The sequence below is a fragment of the Caenorhabditis remanei genome, chromosome I, assembly GCF_010183535.1.
Source record: "Caenorhabditis remanei strain PX506 chromosome I, whole genome shotgun sequence".
Taxonomy (NCBI): domain Eukaryota; kingdom Metazoa; phylum Nematoda; class Chromadorea; order Rhabditida; family Rhabditidae; genus Caenorhabditis; species Caenorhabditis remanei.
The window spans coordinates 16,981,770-17,000,111 of record NC_071328.1 but is presented as its reverse complement, the minus strand read 5'-3'; the positions used below and the strand labels follow the sequence as shown (position 1 = coordinate 17,000,111).

At 36.1% G+C, this 18,342-nt stretch overlaps 2 protein-coding genes across 2 annotated transcripts; one reads left to right on the top strand and one right to left on the bottom strand.

The window, feature by feature from the left end:
• Window positions 1-6,766: 6,766 nt before the first annotated feature.
• GCK72_003569 (uncharacterized protein) lies at window positions 6,767-12,749 on the top strand (the record flags this gene model as incomplete). Its single annotated transcript, XM_003107401.2, has 4 exons — window positions 6,767-6,955; window positions 7,218-7,361; window positions 8,103-8,262; window positions 12,562-12,749. 4 exons carry the CDS (start codon window positions 6,767-6,769, stop codon window positions 12,747-12,749), a joined length of 681 nt encoding a protein of 226 aa, XP_003107449.2.
• On the bottom strand, window positions 12,542-12,757 carry GCK72_003568 (uncharacterized protein; the record flags this gene model as incomplete). Its single annotated transcript, XM_053724127.1, has 1 exon — window positions 12,542-12,757. The coding sequence occupies one exon, from the start codon at window positions 12,755-12,757 to the stop codon at window positions 12,542-12,544; it is 216 nt and encodes a 71-aa protein (XP_053592772.1).
• Between the last annotated feature and the right edge of the window lie 5,585 nt (window positions 12,758-18,342).

Sequence of the window (18,342 nt, the reverse complement as noted above, 5' to 3'; positions counted from 1 at the left end):
GAAGCCGCTTCAAATGGGTTTCGGAATGGTAAATTGTGAAAAACATCCGAAAATTGAGTTTTCCGGTTGAAAATTATCTAAAATTATCTAAAATCGGCTTAAAACGGACAACTGGACACACAGACATATTTTGGACCCAAAATCTAACTTCTGAGTCGGAAAATCAGCTGAAATCCTGTGGCCGTATCCATGAACGTTTTCCGTGTGGAAAATGAACTCGGAAAATCGTTTTCTGAGAAAATCCGTATCCATGAAACTTTTTGAGAAAATGGAAAACCGTTTTCCGCCGGAAAAAGATTTACCCACCTAAAACGTCGGAAAATAGACATTTTCCGAGCTTTGACAGGCTGATCAGCCATGAAATTTCGATCAGATAATATAATATCTTTAAATTTGAATGTATTAGATAAATTTTTATGATATAATATTTCAGAGAGAAAAGGTCCTGGAAGTTTTGAAAGTAAAACAATTTTCAGAATTAGGAACTTTGTGAAAATGAAAAAGCCTCTTTCAAACCGTAATCCTCATATGATGGTAGAGTTGCTCATAAGTTGATCAAGCTATGGTATGCAAACATGGTTACCTGTGATAATTTCAAAACAATAATGTTTTTCTCATGGGGAATTTGAAAGAATACTAATCAACTCATTAATATATTGTTAAGGGTAACACATAACGCATATTATGTGTATAGTAAAACTAGTTGCAACTTGCAAATGAGATTTTCTTTTAAATTGTTTAATTTGCAAATATTACGGTCGAATTTCTCATTCGAAACTGTCGTTTTGCTAGTTATCACACTTGAAACCATTCGTTTTACAGTTTTACTAGGGAGAATCTCATTGAAGAAAGCCTCTAAATTCATTTTCTCTCCCTGTTTAACGCGGAAAATATTTTCTCGGTGGAAAATAACTCGTGAATACCGAAAACGGTTTTCTCGGAAAACTGTTTTCCGAGCCATTTTCTTGGGAAATATTTTCTGTGGAAAATGTGTTTTCCTGGAAAACGTTCATGGATACGGCCTCTGAATCGAAACCTAAAAACTGAAGACCAGTCAAACGAAATTGTCTTAGATTTTTCATACTAAGTAAGAATTCGTAACAAGTTTTTTGATCTGAGGTCAGTTTTTTCACACCAGCTTACAACTTTTCTAATTTATATTTTTTTAATAACCTAAATCTTCTCATTTCACCATATTTGTCAAAGGTCGGAGCCAAACTTACAAACTTATGTTAAGTATTTCGAAGTTTTTCTAAAGAAAAGTCAAAGTATAGCGTAGGTTCTAGATTTTTATAACTTATTTTTTGAATCGGGACTTTAAACCGCAAGTTAGAAAAATAATTGATAATTGTTTGAATTACTCATAATTTAAAAAAAACTTCAATCAAAAATTTAGGCATCTCCCTAAGTCGCCGACATATACAATGGACGCCCCAGTGTGATTCACAGAAAAAGTTAATTATGATCCCGAATTGAGTTCGTTGAACACAAACACAGATTGATCGCTTAAGGAGGTATATGCACTTGCCCCAAGTTGGGCAAACATGTTTTGTCGGGAGAGAAGACGATGATGATGATGAAAAGAAGGCATTGTTTTTCAAAGATCAAAAGAAGATAGTTAAATATTTTATATGTGTGATTTGTGATTGTTATTCAGATTGAATGATGATGAGAGTAGATTGATGGTTTGAACATCTCAAAACGCGCTGAACGCACGCCAGCGACAAATCACATGTTCTTGGTGTTAAACTGTTAAACAAGAGTGAAACGAACACACACTGTATCTACTATACAATTTCTTTTGTTTTACGAGTCGTCTTCTAGATTCTGAGGGACGAAGTTTAACAATCAGAGAACGAAGAAAAAAGGGAACTGAGAAAATGAAGGAACCAAGATTTTTATTTTTGGAAATATATCTGACTTTTTCAGTCCAATCGGAAAAATCGGCTGAAAATAGGTTAAGATCGCTTGAAATCGGCTATTTAGATTTTGAAATTGTGGCAAATGCGCTTTAATTATAATCTGGTGAAAATAACCGGAACGCTCTCTAGATTATCAATTGATTTGAGTTATTACAGAGATATAAGGTTTCGTCAAAAACTTCCAATTTAAAATTCAACGGTACAAAAAGCTAAGTGTTGTCGAGAAAAGCGATGCATGTAATTGATCTCTTACACAATCTGAAGAAACGATTCGGAGAAAAAATACAGTTTGAGACAAGAGATGAAGAGAAATGGTAATCTTTGACACACAGAATAGGAAAGAAGGGGAAGAAGAGATGAAGAAAAAGAAACCAGACGACGTGTCGTCGTCGACGAAAAGGAGGTATTCAGAAGGAGAAGAGGTGAAGAGGGTTGGAGGTAGAGAAGGAAGGGGGAGAAAAAAAGAAGATGTCGAATTGAATAGTAATCGATCGATGAGATGTACAAAGGCCGTGAATGCTATTAAGCTTAGCTTTCTATACTTTTTCTCTTTTTTTCATTCGTCTCAGGTGAGAAACGTAATGGTACCCGATGTAGGAGGGGGGATAGTCAAGGACACAGGCGTGGGCGGAGTATAAAGGACATGGATGACGTGATGAGGGTGTTCGGGAAAAAAGATTTGATTAGGGCTCGATTAGTTAGCACCTCTGAGGAGTGTGTTCGGCGGATTTGGAAGTAGAAGCTTTTGTTTGAAGAAGAATAGAAGGAAGTAGAAAAAGAATGAGATGGTACAATTAATTGTTTGGTTTCGAGACACCAGGAAACAAACAATTTCCAAATTAGACTGGAAGTTGAGATACCGTGAAAACTTTGTTATACCGTAAAAACTTTGTTATTCAGTAAAAACTTTGATAGATGTTTTGTTATAGGTAGGTGATTCTAAGACTCTTAAAATCTTACTGTTAAAACCTTTTTATGCATTCTACTAGATAAATTAGAAGATATTGATAACATTGAAAAAATCCCTGTTCGAAAACTTTCTCTGGAACTGTCCGGATGTCCGATGACTCACTCTCCTTCTAAGGTCAAAAAACCTTCTACAAATTTTTGATCTCCTTGATTTTTCCAATTCTCCACACTTGAATGATCGTGAACAATCATTCAAACCATTTTTGGAAATGGGCGACCTTGCATAGGGTAATGGGCATGCCAATCACATAAATTTCTGCGGGGTTCGTTCCCTTTGAACCATTTCACATTTTCTGATTTGCATAGCCTTGATGGAAAGGTAATTGGGAAAAGTGACATTGGATCCGTTTTCAGAAGAAGGAGCCTTCTGGTATTATGGAAATTGGAGTACTACTCCTTGGGTTGACCATAAAGAAGATGCACGAAAGGGTGTAAGTAAGAATTTTTCAAAAATCGTTCTTTATGGCCAACCCAAGGAGTAGTACTCCAATTTCTATAACATCAAAAACTACGAAGCACTAAACTAGGAATCCACACTTTTAAATTGAAGCCTATTGACAGGTTGATGTGAAAAAAAGAGTAGAACGGCGACATAGTGACACTATATCTGACAACCCGATCAACCTTATTGAAGAAATTAAAAAGGAGCGAGGAGGTGAAAAAGATTGTAACACGCATACACATAACATAACAGGTTGTTGTACAACCATCTATCGACAAGATGTGATGCGTTTCAAATTAACCTCTCTCTCCCCCTTCTTCACTTCTTTCTTCTTCTTCTTCGCCTCCTTCCAACAACACATTATTTACACGTGTGAAATGAAAACACTTGGTGGTGATGAACATTTCTTCCTTCATCATCAGAATGATGCTGCAATAAGAAGGGGCTAATCAATTGAAATTCAATTTTTTGATTGGAACAGTTTGGACCTTTCGTGTACTGGATTAATTCACTAGGGAATAATGATTTTTCAGGTTCTTGGAAGATTTGCGAAGGAATTCTGTAAAATGATTCTACAGTGTGTGGGTAGACTTTTAAAAGACACACTATTTACCGAAAAGCCAAAGAAGTCTTAAATCGAAAAGGAAACTTTTTTGCAAAGAAACTATTATACAATTAAATTTTGATACTTTTTGGACATTCAGACGCGTGAAAACACAAACAGACAGACGAATATAAAAGTCAACTGCGTTTTCACTCAAAAAATAGTTCAGATGTGTCTGTATGTGTGTACGAATGTCCAGATTGCTCGAATTTTATCTTTTCTGAGAGCTGAAGTTTCAAAGATTTCAAATCAAATTTCAGATTCTGGGCAGGTCATCGATGAAGCGAGTTATATCGATGAAGCGAATTGGATGAAGTAAAGTGAAGAAACGAAAATTAGAAATTGCAGCTCACAAATCTTCACAAAACCTATAGTCATGAAGATGTGAACATTGGCTCTTGTCTGTTTGATACTGTGTATGAAGCCTTACTATCCTTTTACAGCTCTTTTTCAAGCCTTGTGATCTCCGACAATCACATTTGTCCTCAACCGTTCTGCCACCCGCGGATGACAATTTACCGTTTCAAAATCCCAGTAGTCTAGCACAGAGTTCGAGAGAGAAAATGCTCTGTAAATTTTTAGCAAGTATGAGTATTATTGGTTCACGAACACTTGCCAGAGGACGTTAAAGGCGCATCTGATTTGTTCAAAAATTCAGACCTGCAAAGCTCAAAAAACACTGCGTTTGATCTTTTTGAACTACTAAAACATTCCGCAAAATTCCGAATAAACTAAACACCCCTTGGCAAGTGTTCGTAAATCGATAATATAAAAATGTCCTCAAATACAAAAATTAAATACCATATTTGATCTGTAGAGCCCGCGATAAATTTACTGTGCAGGACATAAGTTTCTATATAGATAAATTCGATCTACTCTTAAAAATAGATAATTTGCAGATGTATAACTGCACTTCTACAAATTCCTTAATTTAATTTTTAATTTTGCCATTCGGAACCTTTGAGAATCACCCTCATAAACAGAAAACCTCGAAAACTTTTGATTTTTTGAATTACCGATGTCCAGTCTCTTTGTTTCTCACAATAATCAATTTTATCATTTTTTAAAACAAAAAAAACAGGCAAGTATCTCACACAACCTTTACTCGGAATTATGTTATCTTTCTTCTTCAAATTTTTTAATGGGATTTTTGGCTAAAATCATTAATTTCTGGAAATTTAATAAAACTCATTTTCAGAAAGACATGTCTTGGGTCTGATATAAATTTTTGAGCTAGACCCAATCGAGTATTAGGTTTTGGATGTGCAAAACAAAATAGAGATCACGGAGTTAATGAAGTGGTCATGGAGTCCGTTTGGATTTATGGAATGTGATCATTGGGAAATTGAGAAATCGCTGATTCCAAATATATAATCGATTTTTGCCATCGAGTCCTGGTATTTGAGATAAACAAGGTCAAAGTTAGGAAAAATGACAAATTCTTACCTTTCTGGTGCGCGAAAAAAATGTTTGAATTTTTTTTTTGCAATTTTCGCGTGTAAAAACGGAAATATTTTGTCATTTTTCCCTAACTTTAACCTCGTTTTTCTTGAATACCAGGCGTCAAGGGCAAAACCTGAATGTATATTTGAAATCAGGGTTTTCTCAGCTTTCCAACAATATAGGTTATGTCCCACATATCCTAACTGACTCCATGACCTTAACTAGTTAGTTTTTCCAGATTCATGAGCCAATGTGAAAAATAATATTATCCATAATTTCACACAACTCTCCCCATCATGACTGACCAACCACTTTTCGATCATTTCTCTTCGTTCTCTCTCACCCTAAAAGGAGGGGCTTTGTCCCCCCAGAGTCTTTTCTCTGTGTTCTTAAACAAATAAAAAGAAGAGAGTATTGAAAAGAGAGATCTCTTGCGCACCTCCACATACAATACCGTTCCCTCTTGCTTCTTTCCGTTTATTTGTGTTATTCGTACCCCCCACTCTTTCTCACTCTGTGTCTCACACTGATCGAGTTCACATAACTCATAAAAACTTTTTCTTACTAAATATATCACATAAATCATATGATTCTTAGGTCTGCTAGTGAAATGTCTTATCATTGTTGCAAGCTATTTATAAAAAAACTTAGTTTTGCTCCAAATGAGATTTTGCAATTTATATCGTATTTCAAAAGTTGAACAAAATAATATTTCTTTATTGATCTGATATTAAATCTAGAAATTCATGTCAAACATGTAAGGTATAAGACATTTTTGAAATATATCAACCAAATCTTTCAAAATGTAATTCCATAAAATGTAGAACATTTTATTTTTATTTTTTCTGATACAAAGCTGAGCACGCTCAGTTTTACTTGCAAATGTTCAAGGCCCAGCTTCAGAAAAGGTATTTTTACCAACTTTTTCGATTAAAAAAAATTTATAGTTTAAAAAATCCAATTTTTGGTGCATGACTAGCTTTTGCTTGAATTCTGACGTATAGTCAAAAATTCTAGGTTTTCGGAGAAAATAATAAAAAAACTGGGCCGGGCCGGTCCGTGAAAACTTCTGTCATGGCCCGGCCCGGCCCGTTGCATGTATACATTTAATAGACTCTCCGAAAAAAAAGACCAGCATTTTTAAAATACAGAATCTGTCAACTAGACCAATAAACTGATTTCTCTAAACATCTCCATGACTACTTAATTTAACCTTTTGTCATAATATTATCAAGACAGTTTGTTCTCTACTTTGATTTCATAAGTTTCTAAGTTATTTTTGTTAAATATGTGCAACATTTAATTTTTTCAGCTCCACAACCACTTGAAGTTAAAGACCAATATACAACCAAAAAAGTTGAATCAATAGTACTGAGCACCTGAGATATGGAACCGGGACCACCCAAAAAACGGAAGGTCAATAACGAGTCTTATGACCAAGAAGTGACTTCTTCTGTCACGTCATCATCCTCGTCCATCCAAGTTGTAGATCTCTCTGTGATACCTCCAAGTCCACAAATCCCAGGAACTTCTAAAGAAGCTGCAACGTCAGGACAAATGGATTCTAAATTACGGGTGAGAGCTTAGAACTTATTCAAGCAAAAAAAAACCAAAGCGTATCATCAGAGCCATGTCAGGCCACAAGAGAGAGCGCGTGAGTTCGAGAGGTATCGACACGTATAGAGCGTGACGGCGGTGGGTATAACCCCCAAATGAGCACCTTAGAAAGTGTATAACATGCTGGGTGAAACATTTGTATACCTTTTTCTTCTTTTTCTTTAAGCTAAGATCACTTATATCAATCCGACTTTTTCCATGACTAAAAATCTGTTTCCAGGAACTTCTCCTCTCCTCACCTGCTCACCTTTTCGGCCACCAACCAGCTGCTCAGCCGGGAGGTAACAATCCTCAGGCAGCTGTAACAAGTTGGGAGAACTGGTTATGCGTGTTGGCAACAAACTTATCACCAGCGCAGTGGCAGGTATGTGTTGCTTGTTTTAATGATGGTCTTGTTGTAAATTAGACGATTAATAGTTCTCATGGTATAGGTGTCTAAACTGGGAAACATAATAATCATTTTCTATATTTTGAGGTGAATTATGTAGTTATTTCATTATTTGCTATTACCGATTCAAAAATACTTGCCAGAGGATATTAAAATCGCAGCTACATTATTCGAAATTTCGCGGAATGGTCTAGTAGTTCAAAAATATCAAATTCTGTGTTTTTAAGCTTTGCAGGTCTGAAAGAAACTGCAAATTGAACAATTAGATGTGCAACACTCTATCGCTAAAGAAACTGCAAATTATTTTTGACCTACCATCACAACACAAATATTCGGATAAAATCTCATGCCTATAACATAGTTTTCTTAGTTTTCCCTATCAATAAACGGGGAACGTTTCAAAACCAAGCGTATAGAAACCGAGATGATTTGCGACTTTGATATTTCGACTACATAAAACATATTTCAAGCCCATAACATTTCCTCAATAAATATTATCGGAATGAAAAAATCCGGCACTTTTATTCCGATAAAGAGTCACAATTGGCTTCCAAATGTTTGGTATCGAAACGTCCCGAAGCGAATTCTCTGTACATTTTCTCTTTATAATGCACTCTGAATTATAAGAAAACTGATTTTTTTTCTCAGAATTTTATATATTCTCTCTCTCCCACATTTTTTTGATTGTTAAGAAACCAATCTCTGCTTTTTTTCCAGGGCTACTGGTTGGCACATTGTGCTCTTTTCGGCGAACAAGCGGTTCCAGTGCACATGCTCAGCTTCTTCCAAGGACAAACGTCGCCGTCTTCTTCATCCTCACCGTCCTCCACAATACAACAAGGGCCACATCCGAATGATGCAATTCAAGAGAGATACGGTACGCTTTTTCAGATTTTATATATTTTTGAGAAACAGGAAAAATTGAATAAAAATAGTATGATGATGACCACTCCTGATAAGGTTGTTCTATTTTTGAAACGCCTATTTTCTTATCAACTATTCAATAGTCTTTGTTTGTACTTCGTGTATTTTTATAATCATATTCACTAAATTCTTGGAACTCAAGAATCCGTTCCAAAATTCAATTTTCTTCTCTAAATTCAAAAAACCAAAAACTTTCACTCTCTGATTTCATTTCTCTCCCTTTCTCAAAACACCTTCCCCTCAATTAGAGCGAGAGACGGAGGAGAAGCTGAAATTTGTCTTCTCGAAAAGAATTTTCATATTTTTCTTATATTTACTTCTCCTTCTTTTCTTTTCGCTGCCAATGGAAACTGCTTCCTCGTTTTCGCGGTTGAGTAAAGGTGGGAAATCAGAGAAGTCTGTTATAACCGAAATTTGATTAATGATACTAAAGGAGGGCTAGACATTTACTAGTTTTTGGGAACTCTGCATACTCATTAATTGTCAAGGCCCGGGCCTTGTCAGCAAAATTCACAGCTCAAAATTTTCGAAAATTTGAAATTTTTTGAACTATTTTCCACAACTTTCGAATTTTTGGCAATACTTCAAAATTCAATCAAAGGCTGCTTATCCATCAAGAAATTGGATTTTTCGGGCCATGATACCTCTGTTTCAAACCTGTCACGGCTTGGACCGGGCCTTGCCTGCGAAATTACGGCCCAAAATTCAAAATTTTTCGAATTTTTTGAAGTTTTTCGAATTTTTTTTCGCAAAAGAGTGAAATTGTCGACTATCATTAAGAATTAGAGAAAATTCTGAAAACCCATCAAAAATTTTCGCAATTTTTAATAAAAAAATTCAAAAAAAATATAGGGGCATTTCCAGGCCTTGCCTTTGCTTGAAATTAGACTATTCCTCTATTAAAATGTTTACGTTCTCTACTTGCTGACGCTTACCAATACCACCATTCTTCGCATCATATTCTGTTTCTCGAGAATATCGAGTTACGTTTCGATTCGATTCTTCCCTTTCTTCTCTTTTTTTCTATAAATATATTGAGATCAAAGTTTTCTGGACCACTATGAAGCTACCAACTAAATTAAGTATTTTTGATTGTGGATGGGTTACTGGGTGTTGTGGTGAGTAAGTGATGTTGTTGTCTATAATTAGGTTTTTTGAGTTGTCTCTAGTTTAGTTTTCTGATTGAGTTGATAAACTTGTTTCTGACTTACTTTCTCCTAAATCTAATGTCAAAATAAACTATCATTAGGAGCAAGGCACCCTCAGAGCCACCTGCCTTTGCTCCCTCTCTTTTTACCATCCAGAGAAAGAGAGGTGGAGAAGAAGAAGAAGAAAATGAAGGGGAAGAAAATCGAATCAATCAAAAATGAGTGTGGTTTTTGTCGGATGGAAGAAGAAAATAGTTGTTCAATTGATCAGATACCACGTGCATTTTTGTTTCGAAGCCTAGAATCAGGTAGTGATCCTTTGACTTCTGGACACGTGTCACTTTATGTTTCATTCTGGATTCGAGAAATCATACTTGCCATGGGCCAGGGTTTTTTTTAAAACTTCCGGCCCGTCAAATTTGATCAAGTTTTATAGGCGTCCTGCTGAAAAATTCAGTCAATCAATCGAAAGTTAAAAAAGGTTTTTTTTTCAAAAAGCCTGGCCCGTTATTTGACAAGTAAGCTAAAAATCCTTGACCCTTTCAGACAAATGTAATTCTGAGTAGGAAACTTGCAATTTCTTTTTAAATTTGATAAGTTAGTTGAAGACGTCATTTCTGTTTTCAACCAGTCTTCTAAGTTTGACGGCTCATAACTCTCTCCATGTGAGCATTTGGCTGATTTTTCTTGTAGCTTTGGAATCATCAGAGTCGAAAGTATCAATACATAGGAAAATTCAACTTGACTCGTCATGAACTTCCCTTGTAAGATGCAGCTACCGATTCTCTCTACGATTCCTAATTTCGCTATCAAATAGTATAAAATGTCAAATAATTGACTTCTGTGTTCTCCTCGACCGCCATCTTTTTATTGGATTGCATTCCTTGAACATCTAATCACCTTTCTGCTGATTTCTAAAAGATTCGATCAATTACAAAAATGTGTGTTTTCTTGGTCTCTTTTGTTCCATGGAATTCCGTAACTAGGAATTCCAACCGATCCTTTCTATCCCAAGACCCTTTGGCAGTTGAAGGAAGAAGATTTGTTGGAATCATCTCGCAGTCCTTCATGATAATTGAATGTCTTTCTTCCCCGTCTCCAAACTCTCTGCGTCTCTCTGATCTCTTCACTATTTCTGATATCTCTGAAGCTCTCCCGAAGATGCCATCATCATCATCAGAAAATGAAGAAAAGACAGCTGGCAGGGAGAAGAAAAGAGAAGGAATTTGTTGTGTCGGGGTGGTGGGGAGAAAGAAGAAGAAGAGGCCAATATGTGTGTGTGCTCCGCGAGCTCCGTATTTTGTCACACAATGATATCAGTTGTGGAATTTACTCTCTCTCTCTCTCTTTAGTTTTTATGAAGGAGAACATTTTTCCAGCTGTTTTCTTCTGTTTTTGAAAATTCTAGTTTTTCAGCTAGTTTTACTGAAAAACCTAGCCTAACGGTGTGACTAAAAGCCGTTTTTAAAGTTGAAGGAAATAATTTGGAATTTACATTCTTTTTTTTGTAGCTGACCATTTTTGTACCGTACCACCCTGAGTAACCAGAACGTTGACCGGTGTAACCTATTTGGTCTCCTGCGCGCCTTTAACACAGTACCCAAGGCTTTCATGTGGTCGTTTGATACCTGGGTGCACCGAAAAACAATTTTGTATCTTCTAGGGATAAACTGCAAATATCTAGACTTATATATTCCCGTCAAATACCTGAGATGAATGTTTTCCGTTTTTTCTCTAACCAGGAAAAATAATTTAATAGAAAACGATGATTCATATTGTATGTTGCATCTGCTTCTGCTGGCTGACAACACGACAACACAATAATAGAAACGAGAAAAGAGAGAATGTTTTATTTCGAAAATATGAATGGCTGAAACTATCGATTGATTGGTTAGAGAGACTCTTGGAAAGTTAGATTTTTCCCTTAATTAAAAAATTTATTCTTCTGTAAATATTTTTAGATTCAGAAACATATTGGAGTGCCTAAATTTGACTGTTCTTCTACTGTCGAAGCTTGTTATGTGATAGACCTAAAATGTCAGGTGAAATTCTGAAATTTTCTAACACAATCCTAAATAACTATACCTTTATGTTTAAAATAGAAAATCTGAGTAAAAAGTTCAGAAAAAAAAACGTTTCACTGTCAGAAAAGTGATTTTTGGCTTTAGTTCAGGCCTAACATTCCATCCATTTACAAAAAGAGGTACAGTACCCCCTTCTCACTCTCTTAATTTCTAAATATAGAAACTTTCCCCCGACTGAAAGAAGACGTTGCGAACCTGTTTCTATCCGTCTCTCCCCTCGTTTTCTATAACGACGTGACCCCACCCAACCCATAATATTGTGATAAGAGAGGCATCCATCTACAGTAATCCAATCTCGACTCTGTCAGTAGTTCCCTGATTTATCTCCCGGTTAACCAATCATAATTAGACGGAGTGATACTGTACACGCCCATTTTCACGGGTCAGTGAAAAATTCAGAAACATGGGAATGTCACCACTAGGAGACCGAAAAAAGAAAATGAACTTCCTGAGAAGATGGATCAGCTTTTTTACAACTTGGCTGATGAAATTGGGATTACCTGGTGAGTCTGGAAAATTGAATAACCTCGTGTTAGGAGTCTGGAATTTCAGAAAATTCGAAATTCTAATAATAGAAATTTTATCACTCTCTTGTCTACTATCAGTACACTACCTCCTACTATGGTCATTCTATTTATACGCACATTAAGAAAATAGAAGCTCTCTAATAGTTTACTGACTGGAAATGGGACAAAAATTTTCCTCGATATTCTGTACTTGCTTCGGTGAAAAGTGGACTAACTGGATGGACAACTTTATTGGTGAGATATACCAAAATTACCTGTAATAGAGGCGCAGCTATAGTTTAAAGCATCCTATCTCGGTTGTCTTTGAACATTTAAAAAATTTCTCTTGAAAATCTTGACTATTCACTTATTGATCCTTCACAGTCCGTGCATGCAACTACTCAACCCTTATCCCTGTTTCCCGGGCTCCCCTTTTTGTTTCCCATTCCCCCCCACATCCACTTCTCATTTAACTCTCCCTAATTTTTCCTCACCTAACTAAGTTTATCCACAGAAATGGGGAACGCTGCGTCCGGTGGATCGTCTGGAAACGGAGGATCGTCGAGACGTGCCGGTGGTGGTGGAGGTGCTGGAAACGAGTTTGGAAGTGCGACCGTGTTTTCGAATGGACGGCTAGCAGCTGCAGAGACCAGTGAGTTTTTTTTGGTTTTATCTTGGGATTTTGATGGTGATAAATTGTAATTGTTCATGATTTTGTAAAGTGACACGATTTGTATGTAATTCTGAAATATTTTTTGCAATTAGTGCAATGGAGTTAAAAGGGACAAGTTGGGATATCTCGCGTCTCTCTCCCCGTTCCGGATGGTTGTAAAATTGCCCAAAATGGACCTATTTTCTAAAAAACAAAAAACTGTGCGATTGTTCTCAACAAGACCCAAAGTTGAGATGATTTTTCTGTTAACTAGATTATAAGATAAAAATTCCCGGTTATTTTCATGTAAAAATCACATTTTCTGTTTCAACAAGAACCTCTGCTTCCTCCCCACCATTTTGCGCCAAAGGCGCCCCAGACGATTCTAGCGCCGCAGGCATACCCTGACACTTAAACTTTTTTGTAACGTATATGTACTACCAGTCTAGAGAAAAATCATTTGCATAGATTTTATTTTTTAAAAAAAACTCATTTATCGCGCTCCTGTCAATTACTAAGCAAACGACAAACATTTGAGCTGAAAATCTGCAACAAAACCTACACAAACTTTCTCCTTCCCCCTTGCCCAACACCTATTTTATAATTCTCCTTTTTTACCCGGTTTCTTTTCTCAGGTTTAGTCTCGTGAGGGGCTTTACCTGACCTCCAGTGACTTTTACTGTATATTTAAATAGTTAAATAAAATATCAATTTGAGCTGAAAATCTGGCAACAATACCTACACAAACTCGAAATAATCCAAAAACCAACTCTTTTGGGTGTGTTATTGTGTTTTGCTTCAAGAGAGCCATCTCTCTCCCAACAAACTTCAAAAAAGAAAGAGAGAGATAATCCATCATGTTGTCACTTTCAAGGTTCCCCCACTTCTTAAAGAGAGTCCCCCACACAACCAATGAGTTGAGAGGTTCTTTGTTCCTTCCTTGTTTATCGACTTCCTGACTTTTGGCTATCTGATACAGCAAGAGATATAGATTTGTTTTGGTTTTTTCCTGAAGAACCAAAAAAATTCTTTTTCTGTACAATCTATTTCACAAACCAATAGCATCATCATTTTCAAACGATTTCCTCACCTTGACACTTCAGAGAACAAGAAAAAGAGGGTACTACTAATCGGTTTATTTTAATAAATGCGTGCCTCTCTCCGATGTTTCCCGAAACTTCTTTTTTTTCGGAGTATATTTTTGAAACCACGATCTATTTCTTTATTTTCTATTCTTCCTCTTTTCGAAAGAAACCCAATTTCATTTCGAAACGGAGAGCCTCTTAAGGGGGAGAGGAAGACGCAATTGAGTCCGTCACCAGTCCATTCTAAAACCAAACCAATGCTATTCAATTTCTTTCTTTTTTTGATGCTGCTACTGCTTAGAATGAGAGAAGGAATTGAAATATCTGAATGGATTGGGATGGATTTAGAGCTAAAAGAGCATTTGAAATGGAGAAGGCCCCCTCGCTTTCAACTTCCGATTAAGAAATTCCTTTTTTTTTTTTTTCAGAGTTTTTCTTCACTTTTTCTTAAAATGTTGACTTAACTAAATTTCTGATATTTTGATAATTGCCAATTTTTAATGCTATTCTCAAAACGCTAAAAAATGCAAACTTGCAGGTTTATCGCTGACTCGTTGGCTAAGTTTGGCTAAGTTTATAAATCGGAAACATTGTGTTTATTCATTTTTTTAATAAAAACTGACACAAATCGCCTCAAAAATGGTCAATTAAGCTGCGTATGAAAATGCCACAACAAAACAGGAAATTGAAAAAATTTAATTTTGAAATTGCCTCCAAGTCTAGTATTATCGAAATAAAAAAGTTCCGACATTTTTTACCGACGCGTGTTTGCGGACTCAATGCAAAATTTAATAATTTAGCACTATGTCCGCAAACACGCGTCGGTAAAAAATGTCGGAACTTTTTTGTCGCGACAATAGAGCTGCGTTTAATTACAGTACTCATCCCCCTCCCCCAGATGCCGTGTCATCTATTTGAATTAAGGGGTTCTATTGAGAAACTTCTGAATTTCGGACAAAATATCGTAGCTGCGAATTTTGAGTCTTTTGATTCCGAAAATCACAGAAATCGGTCAAAAACTGATTGAACTAGAAGAGTCTTGATGTTTTGGAGCGTCTCCATGTTTCCCGTCTATACATAACTCTTGTTGTCACTCTGAAAATGTTGACATTCTGAACATTTCTAGCCAAAAATGGCTAAAATCGGTCGGAAACTGTCCAAGTTACAATCATTTAAATTTTTGCTGAGGCTAACGACACGTAGATACCTTTTTGACTTCTCCCTAAAAAAAATTCAAAAATGATGAATTAAATCCAAATTTCCAAAACAAGCCCCGTGAATATCCTCTGATCCCTCTATAAGAAGAAACCTCAAAACATTGTTTTTGTGATTCCATGAGATTCTCTAAAAATAGAACACCTGAATTCGTTAATTCGAATCAATTCGTTGTTTTTTTTTGTTCCTCTTGTTGCCATTCCATGATTAGCTGTAATTAATTTGATTTCCATCTTCTCTTTCTTCTTGTCTTCTGAAACAAATGTTTTTATCATTCTTGAAATTGTTTCTGATTCCAAAAGACAATTTTCTAATTTCTAGATTTCTTCCTTATAAAAATTATCCTTTGCTTTTTCTTCCCCACATCTAAAAATACGTGCTTCAATCTAAAAATAGCCCTCTCAGCCAGCCAGCCATCGTTGTCGTTTTTCAATGGCCTTTTCCTCTTCTCTCCCTATTTTTTCTATTTTTTTGCTTCTCTTCGGACCCTTTTGCTCCACGAGAGAGCAAGCACTTTGAGTTGCTCTGCTTCTTCTGCTCTATGACATATGTTCTTGTTGTTGTTGAGAAAAGAGTTAGAAAAGAGAAGTCCATGGGAATAAAAAAGAGACAGAAAGCTTGGCAAGTGGAGTGAAAATTTAGACTGTGAAAACTAAAAAAAATCCATTTATATACGTGCCCAATACTTCAAGATCCCCTCACATGTAACAATATTTTTTTCTTGTTATGCTGAAAAATGGCTCAACTGTATAATCCCTCTGGTGACACTATCTAACTGGCATTGTTATTTTTTGATTATAGTTACTTTTCCTTCTCACTAAGCCACGCCCCTTTTTAATGAGTCTGAAAAAGAAAGCTTGGTACTAATGAAACTTCCGCTATCTTCCATTCCGCTTGAAGTTTTCTTGAGTCTTCTCTTTCTTCCAGAATGAAAAAAAAAAATGAAAAAAGCTTCTTCTTTTTCTTCTCTTTTTTTCTGAAGAGCAAAAGAGGACCCTCCCTCCCCTCCGGCGATGTTGATGGCGCCCTCGTTTGGAGAAGGAGGGTCCTTCAGCTTCTTCTTCTTCTTTTTCTTACTCCCACTTCTTTTAACGTCTTCTTCTTCTTTTTATTCTACTTTTTTACTTTGTCACACCCTTTCCTATTCTTTTCATTTCTTTTACAACTCTTTGTTGTTGCTTCCTTCCGGGTATTTCATATACCTCCTCGGTACTTTTTTGCCACTGATATGCCTTAATAACGGAATAATTTTGGCTAGATTTGTACAGTACTATACAAAAAAAAGTATATCTCACTGGGGAAGGTCGTGGAGTCAGTTTGGATATATGGGACGTGTGACCTATATCATAGGAAAGCTGAGAAAACACTGATTCCAAATATATATTGAGATTTTGTCCTCGAAACCTGGTATTCGAGTACAACTAGGTCAAAGTTCGGAAATATAGAGAATCAGAGTATCAGAAAGGCAATATTTTGTCCTCTTTCCTAACTTTGGCCTTGTTTCTCTCGAATACCATGCCTAAAGAATCTTTCTGTTTATTCATATATCCGGATGTCTCAAAAATGTCTGAGCGTCGGGTTTGTCCGAATGTCCAACATAATGAAATACTCGTTCCTGAGTGTCTATCTATGTATCCGAATGTCCAGTTACATTATAAATATAAAGCCAGCATCTTCTTTTCTTGCTTAGCTTTTCTGGTTTAACAATATCAAAATCCCTTCAAGATTTTAATATGTTTTTTGCCGGTCTATTCATACGATTCGATTTTTTTCCAAATTTTTTCTAGATTCGCATTCAGTTTGGAAAAAAGTTGTCTCTTCTCTCAATCTATGACGCATAAAAGAAATCGAGACACACACAAAAAAGGAGACATCACATCGGGAATAGAAAAAGGAGAAACCGGGAGAGGGGCGGGGAAACCCGATCCCTCTTCGCCGGTCTGAATCCATGCGTCTCTCATCTCTCTATCTCGCGGTCCCCCCGCTTTTTTCTTGAAAAATGCTTAGATTCAATGTCGTCGTTTGATTTTTTCTTCTTTTCATTCTTCCTTTCCTTTATTTTGTTTATTTTCATCCTTCATAGTTTAGGCTGTAATTGGTGAATTCTCTTGTAAGTACATGACAAAACACTATGCCAGCTTCTTGAACATTTTTTCTAAACTCAATGGAAAAGGAAGGTGAAGTATACCAATAAAAGTCGTCTTATGTACTTTTTGAGAACTTTAGCAATCATTAAAGACTAATTCTCAACAACTAAAGTAATATTTTTCAAATAGGTTTTGTGATGTTTTGTTTGCATTTTTTGTAGGTGATCCATGTCAAGGGGAATACCGTAAATCCTGTAATAGGCGGTCCTGTTCGCAGCGGTATATCTCGGTTTGCAAAGGAAATATCAAAAAGCTGTTAACTGACAAAATATAGCTTAATATGCAAAGAATGTTTCTTGAGTTGAAGAAACTTTCATATCTTCAAAAACAGCTGAGATATGATGCTCCAAACTGTTGTGCGCCTTTATTACAGGTTTGACGGTATGACACAAATACGAGAGGAGGAATTTGAAATGAGCAGATTATACCAAGAATACAAGGGAAATCTGACATTACTTTTGCACAAAATTGAGTATATTTTCCCTCTTTTTGATAGGATTCATCTCAGCTTTAGAGTCAGTCAATTTTGCGTTCTTATTAAAACTTATTTAGCCACAAACGAAATATATAACATTCAACTTGATTTTAGTTTTCCGGGTTAAATTTTTATTCAAAAAGTTGAGTCATGAGTCTTCATTTCTTTTAAAATATTTTCTCCCGCTGCCCATCTTTGATTAATCCCATGAGAATCCTCTATTTTCTATTTTCACATCATAATTCTTGTCTAGTTTTATTTTTAGTACTCTTTGGTACGAATTCATCCTCCGTTCTCTATTTTCTCCTTTCCTCAAACTACTTGCCATTAGAGAAAAACAGGAGGCCCCTAATTAGGAGAAACGTGGTGTTTAAAAAAAATGTAAAAAATTTTCCTTGACTCCAAAGGGTCCCTAGAGTATTCTATGTAGGAAGGTGCTAGTAGGAGACGTTAGAAAAAAAGGCAAAAAGAAAAAGAAAAAGACGTCGAAAAATTCAATCATACAAACGGCCGGAGCGCACCGTTTATAGAGAAAAAGCATCTTCTTTTCCTATCTTTTTTTCTTCGCCCCGGTTTTTTCTTTGCCTATTGCAGGAGAGAATCTTCTTCCTTTCCCTATTCCCCCCTCTTTTCCCGACGCCAATAAATATAATATTCGATGTGATGGTGCTCTCTGAGTCTCTACGTCACCGCAGTACTATCTCACCTCTCCCCCGTTTCC